This window comes from Rhinoderma darwinii, chromosome 5 (genome assembly GCF_050947455.1).
Source record: "Rhinoderma darwinii isolate aRhiDar2 chromosome 5, aRhiDar2.hap1, whole genome shotgun sequence".
In the NCBI taxonomy this organism is placed as follows: Eukaryota; Metazoa; Chordata; class Amphibia; order Anura; family Rhinodermatidae; genus Rhinoderma; species Rhinoderma darwinii.
This window is the reverse complement of record NC_134691.1, coordinates 118,674,837-118,698,946: the sequence shown is the minus strand read 5'-3', so window position 1 is coordinate 118,698,946 and position 24,110 is coordinate 118,674,837. Positions and strand designations below refer to the sequence as shown.

Here is a 24,110-nt window from a genome sequence, read left to right as displayed (position 1 = left end):
ACATGCACATTTATCGTGAAACACCCCGTCGGAACAGAACGCCGTTTTTCCCAATGAAATCAATGGCCGTTCTGCTTCCGAGTTTTTGGCCCAAAAAACTACTGAAAATAAGCCGTGTGAACATACCCTAAGACACAAGGACTTGTTAGCAAAATTTATTCTTGCTAAAAAGTGCGTCTTATAGACCGAAAAATACAGTAATTATTGGTGTGCAAATAATTAGTCATTTAATACCCACACACATTCATTTCAGGGGGGGGGGGGGGAATGTTAATTCTTAAATAACTTAAGTTATCCATTGTCAGACCACATACCTTCACTTTCAAGTGTGTGGCAATATTTCCAGCATTTTTAAGCGGTAGCTGTTGCTTAGTTGATGAACCCACACTACAGCTTAAGTGAATGGTCTGAAGGGGAAGACAAACATATTATGCACACATTTGCAAGAAGAATGTTTATGTAAAACCTATAATAAAAAAAAAAAAGATAATTTTTTTTTTCTAGCATAAAGACTAACCTGCAAGTCTTTGGGAGCATGTATCCTTGCACAACCAACTCTTGCATGCAGAGTGATACTTTTCAACAAACAAGCAGGACCTGGGCTGTCAACTTCAACATCAATTCTTGCTATAAATTCTTCAGGTGGTCCAAGTAAACCAGCTTTTATAAAAGTAGAAGGTTAAAAAATATGAACATAGTATAAAACATAAAAACAAGAAGTCCAAGTTCACAACTAGAATATAACTGCATTTTATCCACTTTGTTTTTCTGAAGAACAAAAAAAATAAATCAATGTCCAGATATTACGTTAGTGAAATATTTTTTTGAAAAGGTCATTCACACCCTGCATTTGAAAACGTATTCGATTCATTGCAGTTTTTTCTCATTTGCTTTAGATCATTGCATGTAAATACAACTCAATGTATTCCTTTCTATGGAATGAATCGGTCATGCTACAAAAAAAGTCTACACTAAGGGTATGTTCACACGCTTAGCAAAAATCTTCAAAAATACGGAGCGGTTTTCAAGGGAAAACCGTATTTTCAGACGTTTTTTAAGCCACTAGCGATTTTCGCTGCGTTTTTCAAAATGGCCGTGAAAAAAAAACGGCCTGTCGGAACAGAACGACGTTTTTCCCATTGAAATCAATGGGCAGATGATTGGAGGCGTTCTGTTTTTCATCAGCTTACGGCCTGGAAATAAGCCGTGTGAACATACCCGAAGCGTATAGCTGGATTTAGACAGCGTTTACTCGCGTTTTCGATGGCAGTCAGATGATGCATTCAAGTTTATTATAAAAGATGAAAAAGACTACTTACCCACCATATTGGTTTATTTTTGAGGTCAGTGAGGTTTTATGTTGGTCAGCTGGCCAATATGAGAGCAGGGTAGAGTATCTCAGACTGCCGAAGCAAAGTGTGCATTAAACAGTCTGAGAAGCAATGCAGCCATCTTAGGCTATGTTCACATCACGTTGCTTGACTAGGTTGGACGTATACATAGGGAAAAGGCTCACCATGTATAGATTAAACGTAGGCTGTGATAGGATGCCTAACTGTTGCATCTGTCACCATAGACTTCAATAGTGTTAGTTAAACAGATCGGTCATGAAGTGGGGACATAATATTTCATGTATCGGTTAAGGGGATAGTATTATAGACTATGGGTGACTGATGCCACTATTAAGCTAATGGAGCTCTATGGACTCTTTAAGCGTGTACGTCGAGAGTTTTCCGTTGGGAAAAGGGATCACAAACCTTGCTCCCCTTCAACAAGTAGGAATATTTTCGGTTAGCAAATAAACCATACAGTGCCCACCAAAAGTTCCGGAACACCCTCATAACTTTTGAACGGCTCGAGGTAGAGGGTTGAAATTTGGTGGGATTTAATGAGGTCATAAAACCTACCAGTTAACTAAAAAAAAAACAAAAAAAAAAAAACAAAACACCCCTTTGGGGGCAGTGGGGTTGGCGGGGGCACATTTGAAAGCGCTTTTCAATACGAAAACAATGCCGCAATCGATTTTGAGATTTTTTTCGCTGAGATATTTAACTTTAAAGTGATCATCTTCATTATCGGCTACCGCCGGTGTTAGCATTACCCAAAATGTACCGTGCGGTTAAAATCCTAAATCTGTGTGGGAGCATGTGTGGGATCTTGCGAACGTCACTTATTATTACAATTGGCCTTGGCAATACAAAATGGACCTTGTCTACGATTGTAACATGATTTCATGTGTACACATTCGCTTGTGAATTTCAGAGAGCGCTAATTCGGAGAGTAATTTTAATTTTTGTACATTTCTATGGTCATATCACAAAATGTATTTGAAAGAAACAGAAAGGATCACTTTATTGATGAGAGGGTATGGCGAAGAAAATATAAGATCCTATCAATAAGTAGCGGTTTTATTCAATGCCACTTATCCTATCCGTGATCCAATTTAATGGTCAACCGTTAAAAGTACTGTTCATCGTTTCAAAATAACCGGAAAGACCGAAACATGCTAGTAATGATGAAAAAGCTTTAGATGTTCTGCTCACTGTACATGATAATCCTCATACATCTGTCTCGAGTGGAGCACAACAAAATGATTTCAGCGCCACATCAGTCCGCGGAATTTTGAAGAGGCGTCATTATCATCCTTATAAAATACGTCTAGTTCAGGAGCTATCCGAAGAGGATTATGACAGGAGAGTGGAATTTTGCAATACAATGATGACACAATTTGATGATCATCAGATTTTCAAATGGACATATTTTTCGGATGAAGCTACGTTTGAACTAAATGGTTCTGTAAATCAACAGAACGGGAGGTAATGGGCAGAAGAAAATCCATATTGGATGAGACACAGTCATACCCAATATCCTCAGAAGGTTAACGTTTGGGCCGGAATATTGATCAATCATATTGTAGGACCGTTTTTCATTGAAGGACACACAAATGCAGAAAATTACTGCAATTTGCTAAGAAACCAAGTGATACTGGCTATTCAAAATATTGCTGGAGAAGCTATCCTCAACGTTTGGAGTCAGCAGGATGGAGCTCCAGCTCATTTTTCTCTGCAAGCTTGAAATCTTCTGAACGATAATTTTCCTGATGGATTGGTAGAAGAGGCCCGATTGAATGGCCACCGAGATCACCAGATCTGACCCAATTAGGCTTTTTTTTTACTGGGGGATATTCAAAAAAGTAAAATCTATGAGACTAGGATCGCAAACTTACAAGCTGCGGGAAAGAATAGTGAACATTTCGAATTCAAAGCTCAGACTTTCTATTGAGTCCGTACTCCGACACATCGGCTTTCCGGAAAAAGCCGAACAGAGACAAAGCGGCTGAGCGCCCAAACGAGCACTTCAGCTGCTTCGTTCTAGCGATTGGTGGGGGTCTCCGTGCTCGGACCCCCACCAATCCAAATTTCTGACAAGTCAGTATGACATGTCAGAAGTTTGTCAAACGTCTAGCTACACTAACTTTTTGATGATACTCTAATTCATAGAGGACTACTATACACATTTTTACGGCGTTCATCGAGGAGGGTTAAACAACGCAATATAGTGATAATTCGGACTTTCGCAGACACGACAATACCAGTTATGTTAACTTATTTATTTTATAACACTGCTTTAGGGAAAAAAATGGAACGTTTTTTGTTTTTTTTTAACTTTTCATTTTTTATTGGAACATTTTTTATTAGTCCCCCTAATGAACTTGAACCAGCGATCATTGGATCCCTTGCTTGATATACTGAAATGCTGATGTATAGCAGTATATTGCCATACTGATAGTCTCCTTTGAAGCCTTGCCAGTGGCAGGGGTTCAATGGAGTACATAGATGGCAGACCTGGGGGCCTTCATTAGGCTGCCATGATGACATTCAAGACGCATTGCGGGGGGGGGGGGCATCCCCTGATTCTAACAATTTAAATGCATGTGCGTGGTATGTCGTTAAGGGGTTAAACAAAAAGGAGAACATACAAATTTATTTCGTTTTAAACTAGTTTATTTTTACCTGCCGAGTTATAGGTCTGTGGTGCATGGAACAGAACCCATATCCCAAATACCTCTGGTTCCTAAAATACAAAATAAAAAAATATTTTTAAAAATATTAGACTATAGTACAGTTGTAGAAATAAAAAGATGCATTACAATACACAACATAATTAAGCATAAGGCTTGTATATACGGTTCATTTATCAGACAGTTAAATTCTGCGGCTATAAAGGTTAAAAATTAGAGTAAAATTGTGGTAGTGCTTTGCCAATCTCATCATCCCACCTAGATGCAATCTGATGCTGAAACAAGTGCAAAGGCATACCCCGCATTTAAAAAGGAAAACCTGACACTGAGAATGCCAATGTACTCCACAAAACTGGGTAAGATACAGGTAACATTTTTTTTTTCCCTACTGTAATGAAAACCAGGTGGGGAAGTTTTAAGCAGGCTCAAGGGCTGAGCCCAAACCGTAGATTGTGTGTGTCGACTGTATGTAAAATCTAATACTTCAGTGTAACGAGCTAGTTAAACCCCTTAGATGCTGCAGTCAAAAGCAACCATGGCTTCTAAGCCGTTAGAAACGGGGAGTGGCCCCTTAGGACGTTGCATTGACCGACCCACAATGCAATCGCGGAGTATTAAATATATTGTTATAATATAAATGCTATTTAAGAAAACTAAAGATACTTTGAGCGGATGTTGCAAAACACATCGGCTATTTCAGTACCCAAGGAATACATGAGTAATGACAGTTGTAGGTCTTTCAAATGTAGACACAAAATGCAACGAAAATGTTAAGGCACGCCAATACTCTAGGATATTTATGACAGACAGAGATAGATATGGGGGGGGGGGGGGTAGTCATCCATGGAGACACCCAAGGACATACACTGATACCGACGATGAAGAGATATACCCTGGTCCAAGCGAGATGGAGAAGACAAGTGTCCCATACAATGACTATGTAAGATGATATCTTTATTCTGTATTACAATCTACTAAGCTATATTACAATATGTATTTGTCTATGTATGTAAATCTGCCATAGTTTGAGATTACTATATATAAACTAACCATTTTTTTGTATAAGTTTCATATTCCTCCTATTAAATACTCATCACAATATTGAAGGAAACACGGTCCATATTAAACTACTTAGAAAGAACGACATTTAACCCCTTAGTGACCAACAATACGCCTTTTAACGTTAGTCACTAAGGGGCTTTAGGCTAGGCTGACGCCTTTTCACGTTCGCCTAGTCTAAGTCCTGCACGGGTCTCCTGCTCCAATGCCCGCGATCGAAGTTTACTTCGATCGCGGCCATTTAACTTTGTTTACAGAGGGAGTGAGCTCCCTATGTCACCAATCGGCGGCCCGCGAATGCAATCGCGGGTCTCTGATTGGTTGTCATGGCAGCCGGGGGCTTGATAAAAGCCCCCAGGTCTGCCCTGGACATATGCCTGTTAGGACACGCCAGAGGCACGTCCTAACAGATTGCCTGTCAGATTTACACTGACAGGCAATAATGCTCTGGTATACGAAGTATACCAGAGCATTATAGCAGCGATCTGAAGATCGCACAGTAAAGTCCCCTAGTGGGACTAATAAAAGAAGTAATCAATGTGAAATAAAAATTATTAATAAAAAGTACAGTAAAAAAATAAATAAAACCCTTTTTTTCCATAAAAAGTTTTATTTAGTAAAAGTGTAAAAAAATAAAAGTTAATAAAAAAATTATATGCACCCTAAAATGCTGCTATTAAAAAGTACAACTAATCCCGCAAAAAAAAAAAGTCCTCATACACCTATGTAGACGGAAAAAAAAAAAAAGTTATAGCTCTTTGAATGCGACTATAGAAAAACGAATAAAATAGCTTGGTCATTAGGGCCTAAAATGGGCTGGTCACTAAGGGGTTAACATCTGTGAACCAGCCATATCAATATTTTTCCATCCACTTGCTGGGGACAAGTGAAGAGCCAGGATCTAAAAGTTGCAAGCGTCAAGAAAACAAATTAAAAAGACTCTAGGAATCTTATAAAGGATGTTTACAAGTGACAGACATGCCAAGCCGTACTGATGATAGGATGATCCATAGGACAGATGGAAATCCAACTTAAAGTATGGAAATGATAAATTCTAAGCTATTCTTCTTGGCAAAAGAATTAAAGTTTGTGCAAAGTGATAACTCCGATATAGATACAATTTGGTTTAGTTTGTATGAGAAATGTGAAAAGGAAAATAAGACAATAGACTGTGAACGTATTTTCGTTGGTAAAGAGAAAGACACGTTGAGAAATACAGTTCATGTGGTATAGAAGTCTTTCATAAGTTTATGTTCGATAAATCCATGTATGGCTACCAGAACAGTAGAATTGACACTGTTGTCCATGAAGATGTATATCAAGAAGTAGAAGGAAATACTAATGAGAAAAACCAGCAGAATGAGATTAAACACATCTGTAGTCTCTGCTGAAGATGACCATGTAAAGGGAATTCTAGAACAAGATTTACATATAAAAGAAGTCAGCTTACATGTAAAATTTCAGAAGCAATTAAAGTTCTGGCTCTCAGAATATGGCGATGCAAAATGTGAAGAGCGTTCCAAAAGCTGTTAAAGAGGCTCTGTCACCAGATTTTGCAACCCCTATCTCCTATTGCAGCAGATCGGCGCTGCAATGTAGATGAGTAAAGTTTTTTTTTTATTTTAAAATGAGCATTTTTGGCCAAGTTATGACCATTTTTATATTTATGCAAATGAGGCTTTCTAAAGTACAACTGGGCGTGTTTAAAGTTATGTACAAGTGGGCGTGTATTGTGTATGTACATCTGGGCGTTTTTACTTCTTTTACTAATCGGCATCATCCACTTCTCTTCACAACGCCCAGCTTCTGGCAGTGCACAGACACACAGCGTGTTCTCGAGAGTAACGAGAGTATAAAAAGTAAATAAAGTTATTAGTGGGGAAAAAAATTAAAATAAATATTTAAAGTCCAAAAAAACAAAAAAAAATAAATAAAAACCCCTTTCCCATTTTTCCTCTAAAGTAAAAAACAAAAACAAAACAATTTGTATCGCTGCGTCTGTAAAAGCCCGAATTATTACAATTTGCCATTATTTAACTCGCACGTGAAGCCAGTATAAAATAAAAGAATTTAAAATGCCAAAATCGCTGTTTTTTGGTCACCGTCACTCTAAAAAAAAATAATGTAATAAGAAGGGATCAAAAAGTTGTATGCACTAAAAACTGGTACCAATAAAAACTACTGCTCGTCCTTCAAAACAATAAGCCCTCGCATCGCTCAATCAAAATTTTTTTTTATAATTTGTAATAAACACATTTATGACCACATGTGGGGTATCACTTTACAAATGTTGGGGTGCTTTTTCCTCCTTTATGAAAATTAAAAAAATTCAACATTTTAGTGGGAAAAAAATAATGTTTTTCATTTTCACAGCCCAGTTCCACTAAAATCAGTAAAAAAACAGGGGTCAAAATGCTAACTATACCCCTATAAAAATTCCTTGAGGGGTGCAGATTCTAAAATAGGGTCACTTTTCAGGATTTTCCGCTCTTTTGGTCTCTCAAGGGCTTTGCAAATGAAACATGACACCCGAAAACCATTCCAGTTAAATTTGAGCTCCAAAACCCAAATAGCGCTCCTTCCCTTCTAAGGCCTGCTGTGTGTCCAAACAGCAGTTTATTACCACATATGGGGTATTGCCGTAATTAGGAATGTCTAATTTTCATAAGGAATAAATGAGAAAAAGAACCCCAAAATTTGTAAAGCAATTTCTCCTATGTCTTTTCAGAAAAAAAAAATAAAAAAAAGTAGATATCCATTTTCACAGACTAGCTCCAATAAATATAGCAAAAATACCTGTGGGGTCAAGATGCTAACTATACCCCTAAATAAATTAATTGAGTGGTGTAGTTTCCAAAACGTGGTCACTTTTGGGGGGTTTCCACTGTTTCGGCACCACAACACTGACACAACACTAAAATATTCTAAAAAATAAATAAATAAAAAAATGCCAAAACTCCACTGGTTCTTTGATTCGGAGGCCTGCGTTTCAGACCATTACTGCAGTAGGGCCACATGTGGGATATTTCTAATCTGGGCAATAAATATTGAGTTGTGTTTCTGTGGTAAAACTTTGTGTTAGGCCCCATGCACACGACCGTAAAAACTCCCGTAATTACGGGCCCATAGACTTCTATTGGCCACGGGTACCTCCCCGTATGCTTACGGGAAAGTGCCCGTGCCGTTGAAAAAGATAGAACATGTCCTATTTCAGGCCATAATTACGGCACGGGCAGCTAATAGAAGTCTATGGGGCTCCCGTAATTACGGGTGACTACGTGTGTGCACCCGTAATTACGGGAGCGTTGCTAGGCGACGTCAGTAAATAGTCACTGTCCAGGGTGCTGAAAGAGTTAAACGATCGGCAGTAACTGTTTCAGCACCCTGGACAGTGTCTACCGATCACAATATAGATAAAGCTGTAACAAAAAAACGTTAATACTTACCCAGAACTCCCTGCTTCTTCCTCCAGTCCGGCCTCCTGGGATGAAGTTTCAGCCCATGTGACCGCTGCAGCCAATCACAGGCCAATCACTGGCTGCAGCGGTCACATGGACTGCCGCGTCATCCAGGGAGGTTGGACTGGATGTCGAGAGGGACGCGTCACCAAGACAACGGCCGGCTAAGTATGAATTTCTTTTAACTTTATTACGGAAAGGGCTGCCCCTTCTCTCTATCCTGCACTGATAGAGAGAAGGGCTGCCGATTAGTGCAGCGCAATTTTGCAGCCAAAAACGTGTCCGTAAATACTAGTGCAATACGGGTCAAATACGTGTGACCAAGGACCCGTATTTACACCAGTATTTACGGGTGGACAAAAATACAGTCGTGTGCATGAGGCCTTACAGAAATGTTTTTATTACAAATGAATATCGGTAAAAAAAAAAAAAACACCTAATGGTCTTTAATTCCTGTGATCCGCCTAAAGGGTTAAGAAACTTTGTGAATGCGGTTTTGAATACTTGGAGGGGTGCAGTTTTTAAAATGGGGTGATTCATGGGGTCTAATGTATAAGACCCTCAAAGCCACTTTAGAACTGAACTAGTCCCTAAAAAATAGCCTTTTGAAATTTTCTTAAAATGTGAGAAATTGCTGCTAAAGTTCTAAGCATATATATATATATATATATATATATATATATATATATATATATATATATATATATATATGACTGTGATCGCACGGTAATGGTGCCTTCCAAGAAGTCCAAAATGACTAACAAAATGGAGAAATATCAGGAATTGCACCTGGGCCACGTACGTCACGGACCTCAGAGGCCGCTGCCCCACCTGCCACTCCAACCGACTCGCCCACGGAACCATCTATGTTGGATATTCTAAAACTCATCACTGAATCCTGTACAGTGTTAACGGGAAAGATAGATGCTCTCCAGACAGACTTTAGCCTCCTTAGAGCTGATGTTCACACGTTACGGGAAAGGGCAACCAAGTCTGAACGGAGAATATCTGACCTGGAAGATGCAGTGACCCCTCTCAGAGCTTGAGTTGTGACTCTAGAATCCCAGCAAATAAATTTAGAAAGCCAAAATGGAGGACACAAAAAAAAAACAAAAAAAAAAAAACGCTTAAGGCGGTGTAATATCTGTTTTGTTGGTCTCCCAGAGGGGGTAGAAAAACCTGACCTGTTGCCTTCTTGGAATTCTGGCTTAAAAGCATCTTTCGGTCCAGATGCATTTTCTCCCATGTTCAGTGTGGAACAGGCACACCGTATCACGACCAGAGCTCCCCCACCTGGAGCACCTCCATGTACATTTATCGCCAAGTTTCTCAACTTCAAAGTTAAAGACAAGCTCCTGAAGCTTGCCAGAAAACAAGGTCCCCTAAAACACGATAATCAGGATGTACGAGTTTTCCCGGGTTGGGTTTTGTTTGGTATAGTTTTTCATCTCCTTTCTTTTTTTTTCTTTATCAACAATTTAATTAGAATATAAAACAGAGCATATAAAACATCTCACAATATTTCTAAATTTTGCACGAAGTGCAATAAAATCAAGCTGTATAAAAATTTTACAGAGACATAACAAATGTGGGAGGTAGCCTCCCAGACATCAAAAAAAGAAAATAATAATAGCCAATGGCAAGTAGCGTCAGAATAACCATAATCAAAAGTAGTGCAATATGTAGGGAAACCAGTCCCAGAAAACGAATGGCAATGACATTTTAAGTGTTAAATTCCATACAAAGTTACACAAACACAAAGACAACAAAGGGAAACACAAAGAGACAAAAGCGATACAGAATTAGTGATATGAGCGTTCAAAAGAGGCCATCCAACCAGAGAGAGGCAAATCATAACCACCCCGAAACACTGACCAAGTCTGAACAAATATTTCGGATTTACCCCGATCAGACAAACTCCTCCATTCTCATAATCCCGTTCATTTCAGTTAACCATTCCTGCAAAGAAGGCACATTGATGGACTTCCAATGACGTGGTATTACAGTTCTAGCTGCAGTCAGAAAATGCCTAAAGACGCCCTTTTTGAGGTGTGGGAGTGAACCAGGAACCATGGAAAGCAATCCAATAGAAGGAGAAGTGGGAACATCAGTGTCAGAAAGCTTGTTTCCGAGATCAAATTTTTTTCCCCAAAAGGGACGGAGCTTAGGGCAATCCCACAAAATGTGCAACATAGTTCCAGGAGCCTCCCCACACCTCCAACAATCAGCAGGTACAGCAGGAAATATCCTACGTAAAAAGGAAGGGCAACGGTACCATCTTGTAAGAATTTTATAATTTTTCTCCTGAGCAAAACAGGAAGTCGGCAATTTATGGGCCAAGAGGAAAGAAGTCCCCTGATCCTCTTCAGAACGTTAAACCCATATTTCCTCATCCCAAGCCATGGTGAACGCCAACGGAGAATAAGAATAACCAGGTCGGAGGATCCAATGTAGATAGGACAGCATATGAGGAGGAGCAGAAGACAAGGACAGATAAAGTTCCAAAGGAGTTATACTGTAGCAACGCAAGACAATCACCCATGGAAGAGAGATATGACCGCAACTGAAAATAGGACCACCACATTGATAGCCTCCCCGGGCAGGCCTCAGAGACCGCAGCAAGCGACAAAATTGCACCATCAGGTGTAAGGGTCTGAGCCAAGTATCCTCCATCCTGTCTCCCCAACAGAGGAATGTGTCCACACCCACCGCCGGAGGGAAGGGTTATCAAAAAGAGTCGTCAAAGGACCCGGATGGTGAGCAAGGTCCAGAGCACCAATGATCTGTTCCCAAACTACAAGAAACTGACATGTGAGGAAAGGCAGAGAAGACGTTGGTCGCTGTGAACTAGTCAACCAAGGCAAAGAGGATAATGCAAGAGAGGACATACTCTTCTCAATGCGCACCCATTGCTTACCCGCATCCGAGTGGAACCAGTCCACCAATCTTATGAGGATCACAGATTGATGGTAACGTTTAAAGTCCGGCAAACCCACGCCCCCCCTCCAGTTTAGGCCGTCTAAGGACAGAAAATCTAATGCGAGGCTTAGAGGAGCCCCACACAAATTTGGTTATGGCCCTATGTAAAGTCCTGAAGACGGCAGGTACCACAATAGGGACAGTCTGAAATATGTACAAAAATTTGGGCAATATATCAATTTTTACAGCGTTAAAGAGGCTCTGTCACCACATTATAAGTGCCCTATATTGTACATGATGTGATCGGCGCTGTAATGTAGATTACAGCAGTGCTTTTTATTTAGAAAAACGATCATTTTTGACGGAGTTATGACCTACATTAGCTTTATGCTAATGAGTTTCTTAATGACCAACTGGGCGTGTTTTACTTTTTGACCAAGTGGGCGTTGTACAGAGGAGTGTATGATGCTGACCAATCAGTGACCAATCAGCGTCATACACTTCTCTCCATTCATTTAATCTGCACATAGCGATATAGCTATATCGCTATGTGCAGCCACATATACAAACACTAAAATTACTGCAGTGTTCTGACAATGAATAAACATTACCTCCAGCCGGGACGGGATGTGTATTCAGAATCCTGACCACTTCTCTGCACTTCTCTGTGAGTTACAGCATAGCAGGCGTAGTCTCGCGAGATTACGCTGTAAGCTGTCATTTACAGCGAGATCTTGCTGTGCATCACAGAGAAGTGGTCAGGATTCCGAATACAAATCCCGTCCTGGCTGGAGGTAATGTATATTCATTGTCAGGACACTGCAGTAATGTTAGTGTATGTAGCTGCACATATCGATATATATATCGCTATGTGCAGAGTAAATGAATGGAGAGAACTGTATGACGCTGATTGGTCAGCATTATACACTCCTCTGTACAACGCCCACTTTGTCAAAAAGTAAAACACACCCAGTTGGTCATTAAGAAACTCATTAGCATAAAGCTAATATAGGTCATAACTGTCAAAAATTAGTTTTTCTAAATAAAAAGCACTGCTGTAATCTACATTACAGCGCCGATCACATCATGTACAATATAGGGCACTTATAATGTGGTGACAGAGCTTCTTTAATACGCCCAAACCACGACATGCGCCCACTCCCATACGCCTCCAACTCTCGCAAGGTACGCTCTAGGACATTTGTGTAATTCAGGGTAAACAGATCAGACAAGTGTGGGTGGATATGTATCCCCAAGAATTTAAAAAACATGGACTGCCACTTAAACGGGAAAACCCGAGCGAGATGAGCAGCAAGAGGAGCGTCTAGAGATATATTAAACTCAAATGACCAAAATCGCTCAAACTCCCCAGTCAAAGATGGCAAGGAAATCATAGGATCCGTGATGTACATGAGAAGATCATTAGCATAAAGTGCTAACTTGTGATGCCGTACACCAACATAAATGCCATTAATGCTCGGGTTATTCCGCAGTGCCACAGCCAGGTGCTCCAAGACCAAATCATACAACTGAGGCGAGAGTGGTCACCCCTGTCTCATACCATTCGTAACAGGCAGAGAGGCAGACAAAAGACCATTAACTCAAACTCGAGCTGTAGGCCTGTGATCTAGGGCCATAATCTTATCCACCATGTTAGAGCCAAGTCCAACCTGAGTCATGACACTACCGAGAAACACCCAGTGCACCCTATCAAAAGCCTTTTCGGCATCAACAGAAAGTAAACACAACGGTATCTTGCATGTCTGGCAATATCATGTTAAAAGAAGGGTCTTGTTCGTATTATCCCGGGCTTCCCTACCACGTACAAAACCCACCTGGTCTTCCATGACCAAGTCAGGCAATAATGGAAAGGCGAGAGGAAAATCAATTTCGCAAAGAGCTTCACATCCACATTAATCAACGAAATGGGCCTAAAGTTCGCGCATGTCGTAGGATCCTTACCCGGTTTTGGTAGAAGGGTAATGTGAGCCTTAAGAGACTGAGGCGCAAAGGGACAAGAGGAAGACACGGAATTAAAGACTTTAGTAAAAAAATGGAGCAAGTGGATCCTTAAATGTCTTCTAAAATCTATTGTTAAACGCATCAGGTCCCGGGCTTTTGCCCAAGTGGGAGCGAGTCCCCAATTGCACGCTTTACTTCCACATCCCAAAAATCTTCCTCAAGTCCCAAGGCGTCCCCAGCAACCCAAAGTCGGCAAAGTAGTGTCCTGTACATAATGATACATTTTTTTCCCACAACACATCAGCCTGCATATCATGAAAATGTCCCTTGAGATTATATAAGGTAGAGTAATAGTGTCTAAAACATTCAGTAATGCCAACCGGGTCATGAACCTCACCGCCGGTGGGAGATGTAATTTTAGGACTGTAAGACACTAGTGTACAGGGATGCAAAATCCCTGCTAAGGACCTGCCACATTTGTCTGCAAATTCGTATGAGTGTTTGCGCATCAGATCCCGAAATCTAGCATGTGATTGGTCGAGCAGAGAACGAAAGGATTCTCTCGCCGTAGTAAGTTCCGAAAAAACCTGTGAGGAACAAACACGTTTATGACTGGATTCTAAATCACGTATCTGTGCAAGGAGCCGTGTAATAGCTACCACTTTTTCCCTCTTTAAATCGAGCCCCCTGCTGTATTAGGACACCCCTAACTACACACTTCAATGCCTCCCACTGGAGTGGTAGAGGAGTAGAGTCACGAGCGTGTACATAAAAAAAAATGCTAAGCGTATCCTTAAGAGCTGACACATACCGCATTACACAATAGATTGTCATTAATTTTCCAGGACTGGAAATTGGGCACAGAATTAGTAATTGTAAGTGCCAAAAAGACTGGAGCATGATCCGACCAAAACATTGGACCCACCTCAGAAGTAGGGTGCCAGGTAAGCAAGTGGTGGCTAACAAGAAAGGCATCTAATCGACTGTACATATTGTGTAAGGGAGAGAAATAAGTATAAAGTACACTCTTGTACCGGAGGATGGAGAATCCCTCACACATCAAAACAATTGCATGGAATGCATGGTAGTCTTCAAGGCCGCCAATTGTGTTTTAGAAACAGCAGACCTGCCCGAGGAGGTGTCAAGTCTGGAATCGAATGTCAAATTGAAATCACCTCCCACAATTAAAACACCCTCTGAAAACTCCTCTAGCTTTCTCAGAAACAGTCGGCACATACGAGCCTGATCCCGATTATGAAGGTATAAATTAGCCAGAGTGAACATCTTATTCCAAATGGACAACTTAAGAAAGACATACCGACCATCTGGGTTAACAAAGACATCTATGGTGTTCTGAGAAAGCGATTTGTGTATACAAATACTAGCACCCTTTGACTTGGATTCCGGGTTGGCACTGTGAAACCAAACTGGATAATAGCGATTAGTAAACTGCGGTGTATGGCCCACCTGAAAATGAGTCTCTTGTAAGAACAAGATATGTTCCCGCTCTTTGTGCATGTTATACAGTACCTGTGAGCTTTTTTCAGGGATATTAAGCCCTCTAACATTAAAAAGGTACAGACTTTCAACTGTGCTATCTCCACCGCACTCAGGATAATCAAGCCAATAATATGAACTAAAGCAGTCAAGACAAAGACAAGACAAACAAGGTAGGGAAAACACGACAACAAAGACAAAAACGGGTGAAACGATTACCCACTCCTTAATCTAATCAACGAGAAACAATCCAATATACACTGGATACAACCAGTGAATCCCTAAGAGGAGAAGTGTCAGGACAAGGACTAGCCAGCGCCCCGCACCCCCCAACCCAGCAATAATATGAAACACAGCTGAATATACATTAAAAAACAAAACAAAACAGGTTATTTGGAATTATATAATAAGACAAACGACATATGGCATGGTCAGGAACATAAAGAAACCCCAATAAAGAAACATCCTAAATACATTCATTTTCAGCATAAATATATATACAGGCAAATAAAATCAGAAAATAAACATTAACGTTATAGAAAATCCTACAGCCCATCAGCAGCAATCAACCACCAGAAAGTGGCCAACATTCCAGGAAGAAAGTATCCACCTATAACAAAAAATTAAAAGCAACAGACGACATTCTCTACAGATGAACACAGCAGACGACATCCTCATATGATTGACACAAAAATAAAGTTCCAACAGCAGACCGCAGAGCAGACATCAGGAAGGAATCACACCGGATCAGCATTACGACCACCATGACGCCCCATAGGGGATGCAGGAGAGCGACCGCGCCTGCGTGATAGTGGACGTGGAGGAGGAACATAAGGCCATTCAGGAATAGAAACTCGAGGCAAATGGAGAGCAGCACAAAAATCTGAAATATCCCCTGGGTCTCTAACAATCAGCAACACTCCATCTTTGCGAACCTGTAACTGAAAGGGGTGACCCCACGAGTAAGAAATCCCATGCTCTCTCAGCAAATCCAGCAAAGGACGCAGCAATCTGCGTTTGTCCAAAGTCATTCTAGACAAGTCAGACAGTAGTTGAATCTTAAATAGAAAAATGAAAATAACACGGCGCCAATAGTGCAGATGAGTAAAAAAGGGACAGGGAAACACATAATATAACGTGCTCACCTTGAGAATGTGAATACTGGCAGGTATCACAGTTAGGAGTGTGGAATGCACTTAGCAAATTGACGAGAAGCTGCTGCCCTGTTCCATCACACCCCTTGAGGAAGCGGATATCGCGAAACGCGCATCGGGGTCCACACACAGACTCCCAGGTCACCAGAGACCACTGCTATGGGTAAGATTATCTGAGCCATTAATGATCGGGAAAATTATGTTGTAGAAACTACTCCTTGGACATTTATGTCCTTAATCATTTATAGTCTACACATAGATAACTAGCGTTACTTATGGTAAGACCTTGCCCTTTTCAGATGCCCCCTATACAGGGACTTTAATACAATACAAACCTGGTTTCTCTGTGTTCATATCATATAGAGTCTCTCCAATCATGTACCGTTTTAACATGTTTATTCTTATATGTATTTAATAAAAGTTATTCATTTTGATATACATCTGGCTTTATACTCTGCTTCTTGTATGTATATACAAGTCAGACAGTAGTAGAATGAAAAAAAACACGGCGCCACATAGTGCAGAGGAGTAAAAAAGGGACAGGGGAACACATAATATAACGTGCTCACATTGAGAATGTGAATAATGGCATGTATCACAGTTAGGAGTGTGGAATGCACTTAGCAAATTGACGAGAAGAAGCTGCTGCCCAGTTCCATAGGCAATAATCACAAGGAGTTGCCGATATTAAGATAATGTAAAAAGCAGAAAAAGGAACCACAGTGGCGCTGCTTAGGATGAAAATGAACCCAAGTTCATGTTTAATAATGATTAAAATAGAATGGATGCTACGCGTTTCAACACTGGACTGGTGTCTTCGTCAGGCAAGAGAAATACATACAAAATCGACATAGGTGTGTATATATATATATATATATATATATATATATATATATATATATATATAGGGGTTAACATCAAGATTGTAATAATTGATTGAATACGTTGCAACAGCGCGCTGAAAAAAACGCCAAAAAGGCGGGTCAGAGTTCAAAGATCAAAAAAACTCGAGGCTGGTTGTATACAGCCACGGAAAAATACAAGTGTATAATCATTAACAATATGAAACGTGTGTATAAAAAACGAAAGCAATACAAAAACGGCAATACAAAAAAGGACAAAGTTATTATAAATATGAAAACTCACCAGGGTAGAGAAGAATGACAGCTAAAAGCGGAGCAGTAATATGATAGGGCTTAATCGGAGTCAAGGCAACCGAAGGGAATACGGGAGCCAAAGGCATTGAAAACAGAGGACATGAACAGGTATTGCCAACAAAAAGGTCGATTTAATTTCCATGGTAACCAAACAGATTTTCCCAATTAAACGTTTTTTGAACTGTGGGAGCAGTTATGTTATTTACCTACTACAGTGTAAATGTGAGTTACAGTATGTGGGACGAACAACTCAAACCCTCAGGAATAGAATTAATAAGCTAAAGAATGGGTTTCTCAAACCAAGTGTTTCTAGACATTGTGCCCTCAAAACACAAATTCAATTTTGACTAAATCATCGTCACTCCTATAGAAAGTATACCTGCATATTCCTGTGATAGATTTATTAGATTAAAACAGGGGGGAAACTTTTGGATCTATAAATTAAGGACTTTGCATCCCAATGGACTTAATGACATAACCTCATTGGATTAGTATTGTTATAATGCTCTCTACATTTTTATCCTATGTATTATCCATTATTTTACATTTCCATTTGTTTATTATTTGTTACATAAATTTCAAAATTGCATATTACTTTTTTCCCCTTATTTTCCCTCATCCAAATTGACTGTCTTTTTCGCGTATCATCTTGCGACTTATGTCCTCTTATTTTACTATCTTTTTTTACTATCTTGACTAGTGACCCATTTATACAAAGCTTCTTTCAGTCATATCTAAATCACTTTCACAACAGCTCACCCTTCTCTTTTTATTTCCCCTTTTATTTTCTCTGGTTCCCTTCCCATCCAAACCGATTTTTTGCGTGTCTTCTTGCGGTTCATGTCCTCTGTTTTCAATGCCTTTGGCTCCCGTATTCCCTGCGGTTGCCTCGACTCAGATTAAGCCCTATCATATTACTGCTCCGCTTTTAGCGGCCATTCCTCTCTACCCTGGTGAGTTTTTATATTTATAATAACTTTGTCCTTTTTGTATTGCTGTTTTTGTATTGCTTTTGTTTTTCTACACACACGTTTCATGTTTTAATGTTTATATACTTGTATTTTTCCGTGGCTGTATACAACCAGCCTCGTGTTTCTTTGATCTTTGAACTCTGACCCGCCTCTCTTTGGTGTTTTTTTCGGCGCGCTGTTGCAACATATTCAATCAATTCATTATTACAATCTTGATGTTTATCCCCTTAGGTAGGTAGGTATGTATATATATATATATATATATATATATATATATATATATATATATATATATATATATATATATATATATAATGTCGATTGCATGTATTTCTCTTGCCTGACGAAGACACCAGTCCGGTGTTAAACGCGTAACATCCATTCTATTTTAATCATTATTAACCCCTTAAGGACGCAGCCTAGTTTTGGCCTTAAGGCTCAGAGCCCATTTTTCAAATCTGACATATTTCACTTTATGTGGTAATAACGTCGGAATGCTTAAACCTACCCAAGCGATTCTGAGATTGTTTTCTCGTGACACATTGGGCTTCATGTTCGTGGTAAAATTTGGTCGATATATTCAGTGTTTATTGGTGAAAAATTGCAAAATTTAGAGAAAATTTTGAAAAAATTGCATTTTTCAGAATTTAAATGCATCTGCTTGTAAAACAGACGGTTATACCACCCCAAATTAGTGACTAGTTCACATTTCCCATATGTCTACTTTAGATTGGCATCGTTTTTTGAACATTCTTTTATTTTTCTTGGACGTTACAAGGCTTAGAACATAAACAGCAATTTCTCATATTTTTAAGAAAATTTCAAAAGCCTTTTTTTTAAGGTACCTCTTGAGTTCTGAAGTGGCTTTGTGGGGCCTATGTATTAGAAACCCTGATAAAACACCCCATTTTAAAAACTAGACCCCTCAAAGTATTCAAAACAGCAGTTATAAAGTTTTTTAACCCTTCAGGCATTTCACAGGAATTAAAGCAAAGTGGAGGTGAAATTTGCAAATTTCATTTTTCTTGCTGAATTTCAATTTTATTCATTTTTTTTTCTGTAACAGAGAAGGTTTTACCAGAGAAATACTACTAAATATGTATTTTCCAGATTCTGCAGTTTTTAGAAATGTCCCACATGTGGCCCTACTTCGCTCGTGGACTAAAAGACAAGCCCTAGAAGCAAAGAAGCACCTAGTGCATTTTGAGTCCTCTTTTTTATTAGAATATATTTTAGGCAGCATGCCAGGTTTGAAGAGGTGTTGAGGTGTCAAAACAGTAGGAATCCCCCAATAGTGACCCCATTTTGTAAACTACACCCCTCAAGGAATTCATTTAGGGTTGTTGTTACCATTTTGACCGCACATTTTTTTCACAGCACGTATTTGAATTGGGCTCTGAAATGAAAAAAATGTCATTTTTTCCAATAAAATGTCATTTGTGATCAAAATTTCTTATTTTCACAGGGAACAAAATACCCCATTTTGTTGCCCAATTTGTCCTTAGTGTGGCAGTACCCCATTTGTGGTGATAAACTGCCGTTTGGGCCCATGGGAGGGCTCAGAAGGAAAGGAGCGCTATATGTTTGTTGGAGTCCAGATTTTGTTGGATTGGTTTTCGGGTGCCATGTCGCATTTGCAGTGCCTCAGAGGTATCAAAGCAATGGAAACCCACCAAAAGTGACCCCATTTTGGAAACTACACCCCTCAAGGAATTCATTTATGGTTGTTGTTAGCATTTTGACCACACAGTTTTTTCACAGCACCTATTTCAATTGGGCTGTGACATTAAAAAAATGTCATTTTTTCCAATAAGATGTAATTTTTTACCAAAATTTCTTATTTTCACAGGGAACAAAATACCCCATTTTGTTGCCCAATTTCTCCTGAGTGCATCAATACCCCATTTGTGGCAATAAACTGCCGTTTGGGCCCATGGGAGGCCTCAGAATGGAAGGAGCGCTGTGTGTTCTTTGGAGTACAGATTTTGCTGGTTTGGTTTTCGTGTGCCATGTCGCATTTGCAGAGCCCCAGAGGTATCAAAGCAATGGAAACCCACCAGAAGTGACCCCATTTTGGAAACTACACCCCTCAAGGAATTCATTTATGGGTAATGTGACCATTTAGACCCCATAGTTTCTTCACAGAACTTATTTGAATTGGGCTGGGAATTTAAAAAAAATATATTTTTTCCAATAATATGTCATTTTAGCTCAAAAATTCTTATTTTCACAAGAAATAAAATACTCAATTTTGTTGCCCAATTTGTCCTGAGTGCGGCAATACCCCATTTGTGGTGATAAACTGCCGTTTGGGCCCATGGGAGGCCTCAGAAGGGAAGGAGCGCTGTGTGTTCTTTGGAGTACAGATTTTGTTGGATTGGTTTTCGGGTGCCATGTCACATTTGCAGAGCCCCAGAGGTATCAAAGCAATGGAAACCCACCAGAAGTGACCCCATTTTGGAAACTACACCCCTCAAGGAATTCATTTATGGGTAATGTGACCATTTAGACCCCATAGTTTCTTCACAGAACTTATTTGAATTGGGCTGGGAATGAAAACAAAATTATTTTTGTCAAATAATATGTAGTTTTGGCTGAAAATTTCTTATTTTCACAAGAAACAAAATACCCCATTCTGTTGCGCAATTTGTTCTGAGTGCCGCAATACCCCATTTGCTGTGATAAACTGCCGTTTGGGCCCATGGGAGGGCTCAGAAGGAAAGGACCACCATTTGGCCTACTCGGGATTTTCTAGTGCGAAGTCATGTATGCAGAAGCCCCTGAGGTACCAGTACAGTTGAAACCCGCAAGAAGTGACCCCGTTTTAAAAACTACACCCTTAAGGCATTCATCTAGAGGTGTAGTGACCATTTTGACCGGAGACCTACACCCCATAAACTGTAATGTGGGTTCTCCCGGGTATGGCAATACCCTACATGTGGCTGTTATCAGCTGCCTGGACACACAGCAGGGCCCAGAGGAGAAAGACGAGGGGGGATAAGCTGTGCATCAGCGTAAGTAAAATTGGGGTAAATTATAAACCAAGGGATGTATGATAAATTTTAAAACACTTTCATACAGAGCTCTGGTTATTCGGGACACGTGTCACATTGATATATTGTGTCCTCCCTTATCCCCCTCTTATAGCAGACTTTGCACCTCTTTTGACTTTTTCCCTTCTTGCCAGTTTGGGGAACTTCCCCTGGAAAGTGTTGCCCTGGTACGATGCGTGTGGGCTCGCTTCCAGAAGTACTGGGTGCCCCCCCTTCTTGGTCCCTAAAGATTAGGTTCTTGATAATCACCTCTTGAAATTCCAGGAAAGTTCCCGTCTGGCCTGCACATCGACGTAGCACGTACGCATTGTACAAAGCCATCTATATGATGTTCCCGGCCAGCTTCTTATACCACATCGCATGGCGCTGTAGGGCTTCAGGGCTTGATCTTACAAGTCCATCCCTCCCATGTACCTATTGTAGTCCAGGATGCAGTCTGGTTTGGGGGTGGCCTTTCCTTCATATATCCTAAACCTGTAGGTATACCCTGATGCACTCTCACAGCTTATACATCTTCACGCCATACCTTGCCCGGCAGGTACTCGCGGAATTGAACCCTCCCTTTAAAATGTACCAGGGACTCATCAATAGAAATACACTTCTCGGGGGTGAATGCTGGGAAAACCGGGCACTGGAACGGTCTAATAGGGGTCTCCGTTTAGACAAACGGTCAAAACTGGGGTAATCTCGGGGTGGGCACGGCTCATTATCAGTATAATGTAAGAAGCGAAGTATTGCCTCATTTATTTATTTTTTTAGGTTCCAGTTCAGTTCTGAAGTTGCTTTGAGGGGCCCATATATTAGAAACCCCTATCAAATACCCCATTTTAGAAACTAGACCCCTCAAAGTATCCACAACAGCATGTAGAAAGTTTATGAACCCTTTAGGTGTTTCACAAAAATTTAGAGCAAAGTAGAGGTGAAATTTAAATTTCTTTTTTTGTCAGAAAATCCTCTTTATACCATTTTTTTTATAACACAAAAGGATTTATCAGTGAAACGCAAATTAATACGTATTGCCCAGATTCTGCAGTTTAGAAATATCCCACATGTGGCCCTCGGGCGGTAATGGACTGAAGCGCCGGCCTCCGAAGCAAAGGAGCACCTAGTGGATTTTGAGGCCTCTTTTTTATTAGGCACCATGTCCGGTTTGAAGAGGTCTTGTGGTGCCAAAACATTGGGAACCCCCCAAAAGTGACCCCAATTTGGAAACTAGACCCCTTGAGGAATCCATTGTAGTTTTCTTGGGGTGCATGCGGCTTTTTGATCAGTTTTTATTCTATTTTTAGGTGGCGTGGTGACTAAAAAACAGCAATTCTACTATTGTTTTTTTTTCGTTTTTTTTTACAGCGTTCACCGTGCGCTATAAATGACATATTCACTTTATTCTGCGGGGCGATACGATTACGGCGATACCAGATGTTTATAGTTTTTTTTTATGTCTTATGGCGTTTGCACAATAAAATACGTTTTGTAAACAATCATTCACTTTTTGTGTTCCCTTATTCTAAGAGCCATAACGTTTTTATTTTTCAATCAATAAAGCCGTGCGAGGACTTATTTTTTGCGTAACGAACTGTAGTTTCCATCAGCACCATTTTTAGGTACATGCGACTTTTTGATCTCTTTTTATTCCATTTTTTGGGAGGTGAAGTGACCAAAGAATTGTGATTGTGGTTCGGTTTATTATTATTTTTTTTTACGGCGTTCACCGTGCGGGATAAATAATGAAATAATTTTGTAGTTCAGGTCGTTACGGACGCGGCGATACCAATTATGTATAGTTTATTTGTTTGTTTATATATTTTTATTAATAATAAAGGACTGATAAGGGAAAAGGGGGGATTTTTACTTTTAATACTTTTAAATCTTTTATTTTCTTATTTTTACACAACTTTTTTTAACTTTTTTTTTACTTTATTACTTTGTCCCACTAGGGGACATGAGGGCAGGAGGCTCTGATCGCTATTCTAATACACTGCACTACATGCGTAGTGCAGTGTATTAGAACTGTCAGCTACTCACTGACAGCAAGCATAGTGGGTCCTGACGTTGTCAGGACCCACTAGGCTTCCGTCTATGGCATAGCCGGACGCCATTGTTTGGTGTCCGGTTGCCATAGTCACCATCGCCGGCCGCTATCGCGTAGCAGGCCGGCGATGGCAGCTTAACCCCTAAAAAGCCGCGATCTCTATAGAACGCGGCTTTTAAGGGGTTAATCAGCGGGGACACAGCGATCGGTCCCCGCTGTAGGAGCGGTGACAGCTGCTGAACAAGACAGCAGCGTCACAGCTCCTGTATGTGTCGGGAGGACGGCCGAAACGGCCGTTACTCCCGAGACGTACTATTACGGCATGGAGCGCGAACGATACAGCTGCCATGACGTAATAGTACGTCAAGGAGCGGGAAGGGGTTAAACATGAACTTGGGTTCATTTTCATCCTAAGCAACGCCACTGTGGTTCCTTTTTCTGCTTTTTACTTTCTCCGTAGTTGAATCTTGACACCTTTCAATAACACGTCATCTTTATCATGGACCTTCCTCATAATCTGTTCTTTGAGAGAGAAGTGAACACTGCATAGAACATCTCTAGGTCTGTGAGGGTCCGGATTACGAGGACCAAGAGTTCTGTGAGCTCTATCCAGTTCCAGAGGACTCCAGTAAGGAATTAAACAGCGACTGTAAAGTGGGTATGAGTTGCCCAGGAGAAACATCCTCAGGAATACCCCGCAGCCGAATATTGTTACGGCGATTCCTATTTTCATGATCCTCAGACAAATTAAAGAGCATATGAACCTGATGTGTTGATCTAAACGATCTGCATGTGAAACTTGCTGTACTGAAACAGTTGAGATATCA

The 24,110-nt window shown here is 40.3% G+C and overlaps 1 protein-coding gene across 5 annotated transcripts in view; it reads right to left on the bottom strand.

Annotated features, from left to right (window-relative positions):
- CEP192 (centrosomal protein 192) overlaps nucleotides 1-24,110 on the bottom strand; it is a 223,014-nt gene that overhangs the window by 25,705 nt on the left and 173,199 nt on the right. For all 5 annotated transcript variants that reach the window (XM_075826454.1, XM_075826456.1, XM_075826457.1 and 2 more), the window contains 3 exons: nucleotides 4,014-4,074; nucleotides 518-660; nucleotides 315-407 (listed from right to left, as the gene is read on the bottom strand). In XM_075826454.1, the coding sequence (XP_075682569.1) occupies nucleotides 315-407; nucleotides 518-660; nucleotides 4,014-4,074 (297 nt within the window). The remainder of the gene's footprint in view (nucleotides 1-314; nucleotides 408-517; nucleotides 661-4,013; nucleotides 4,075-24,110) is intronic.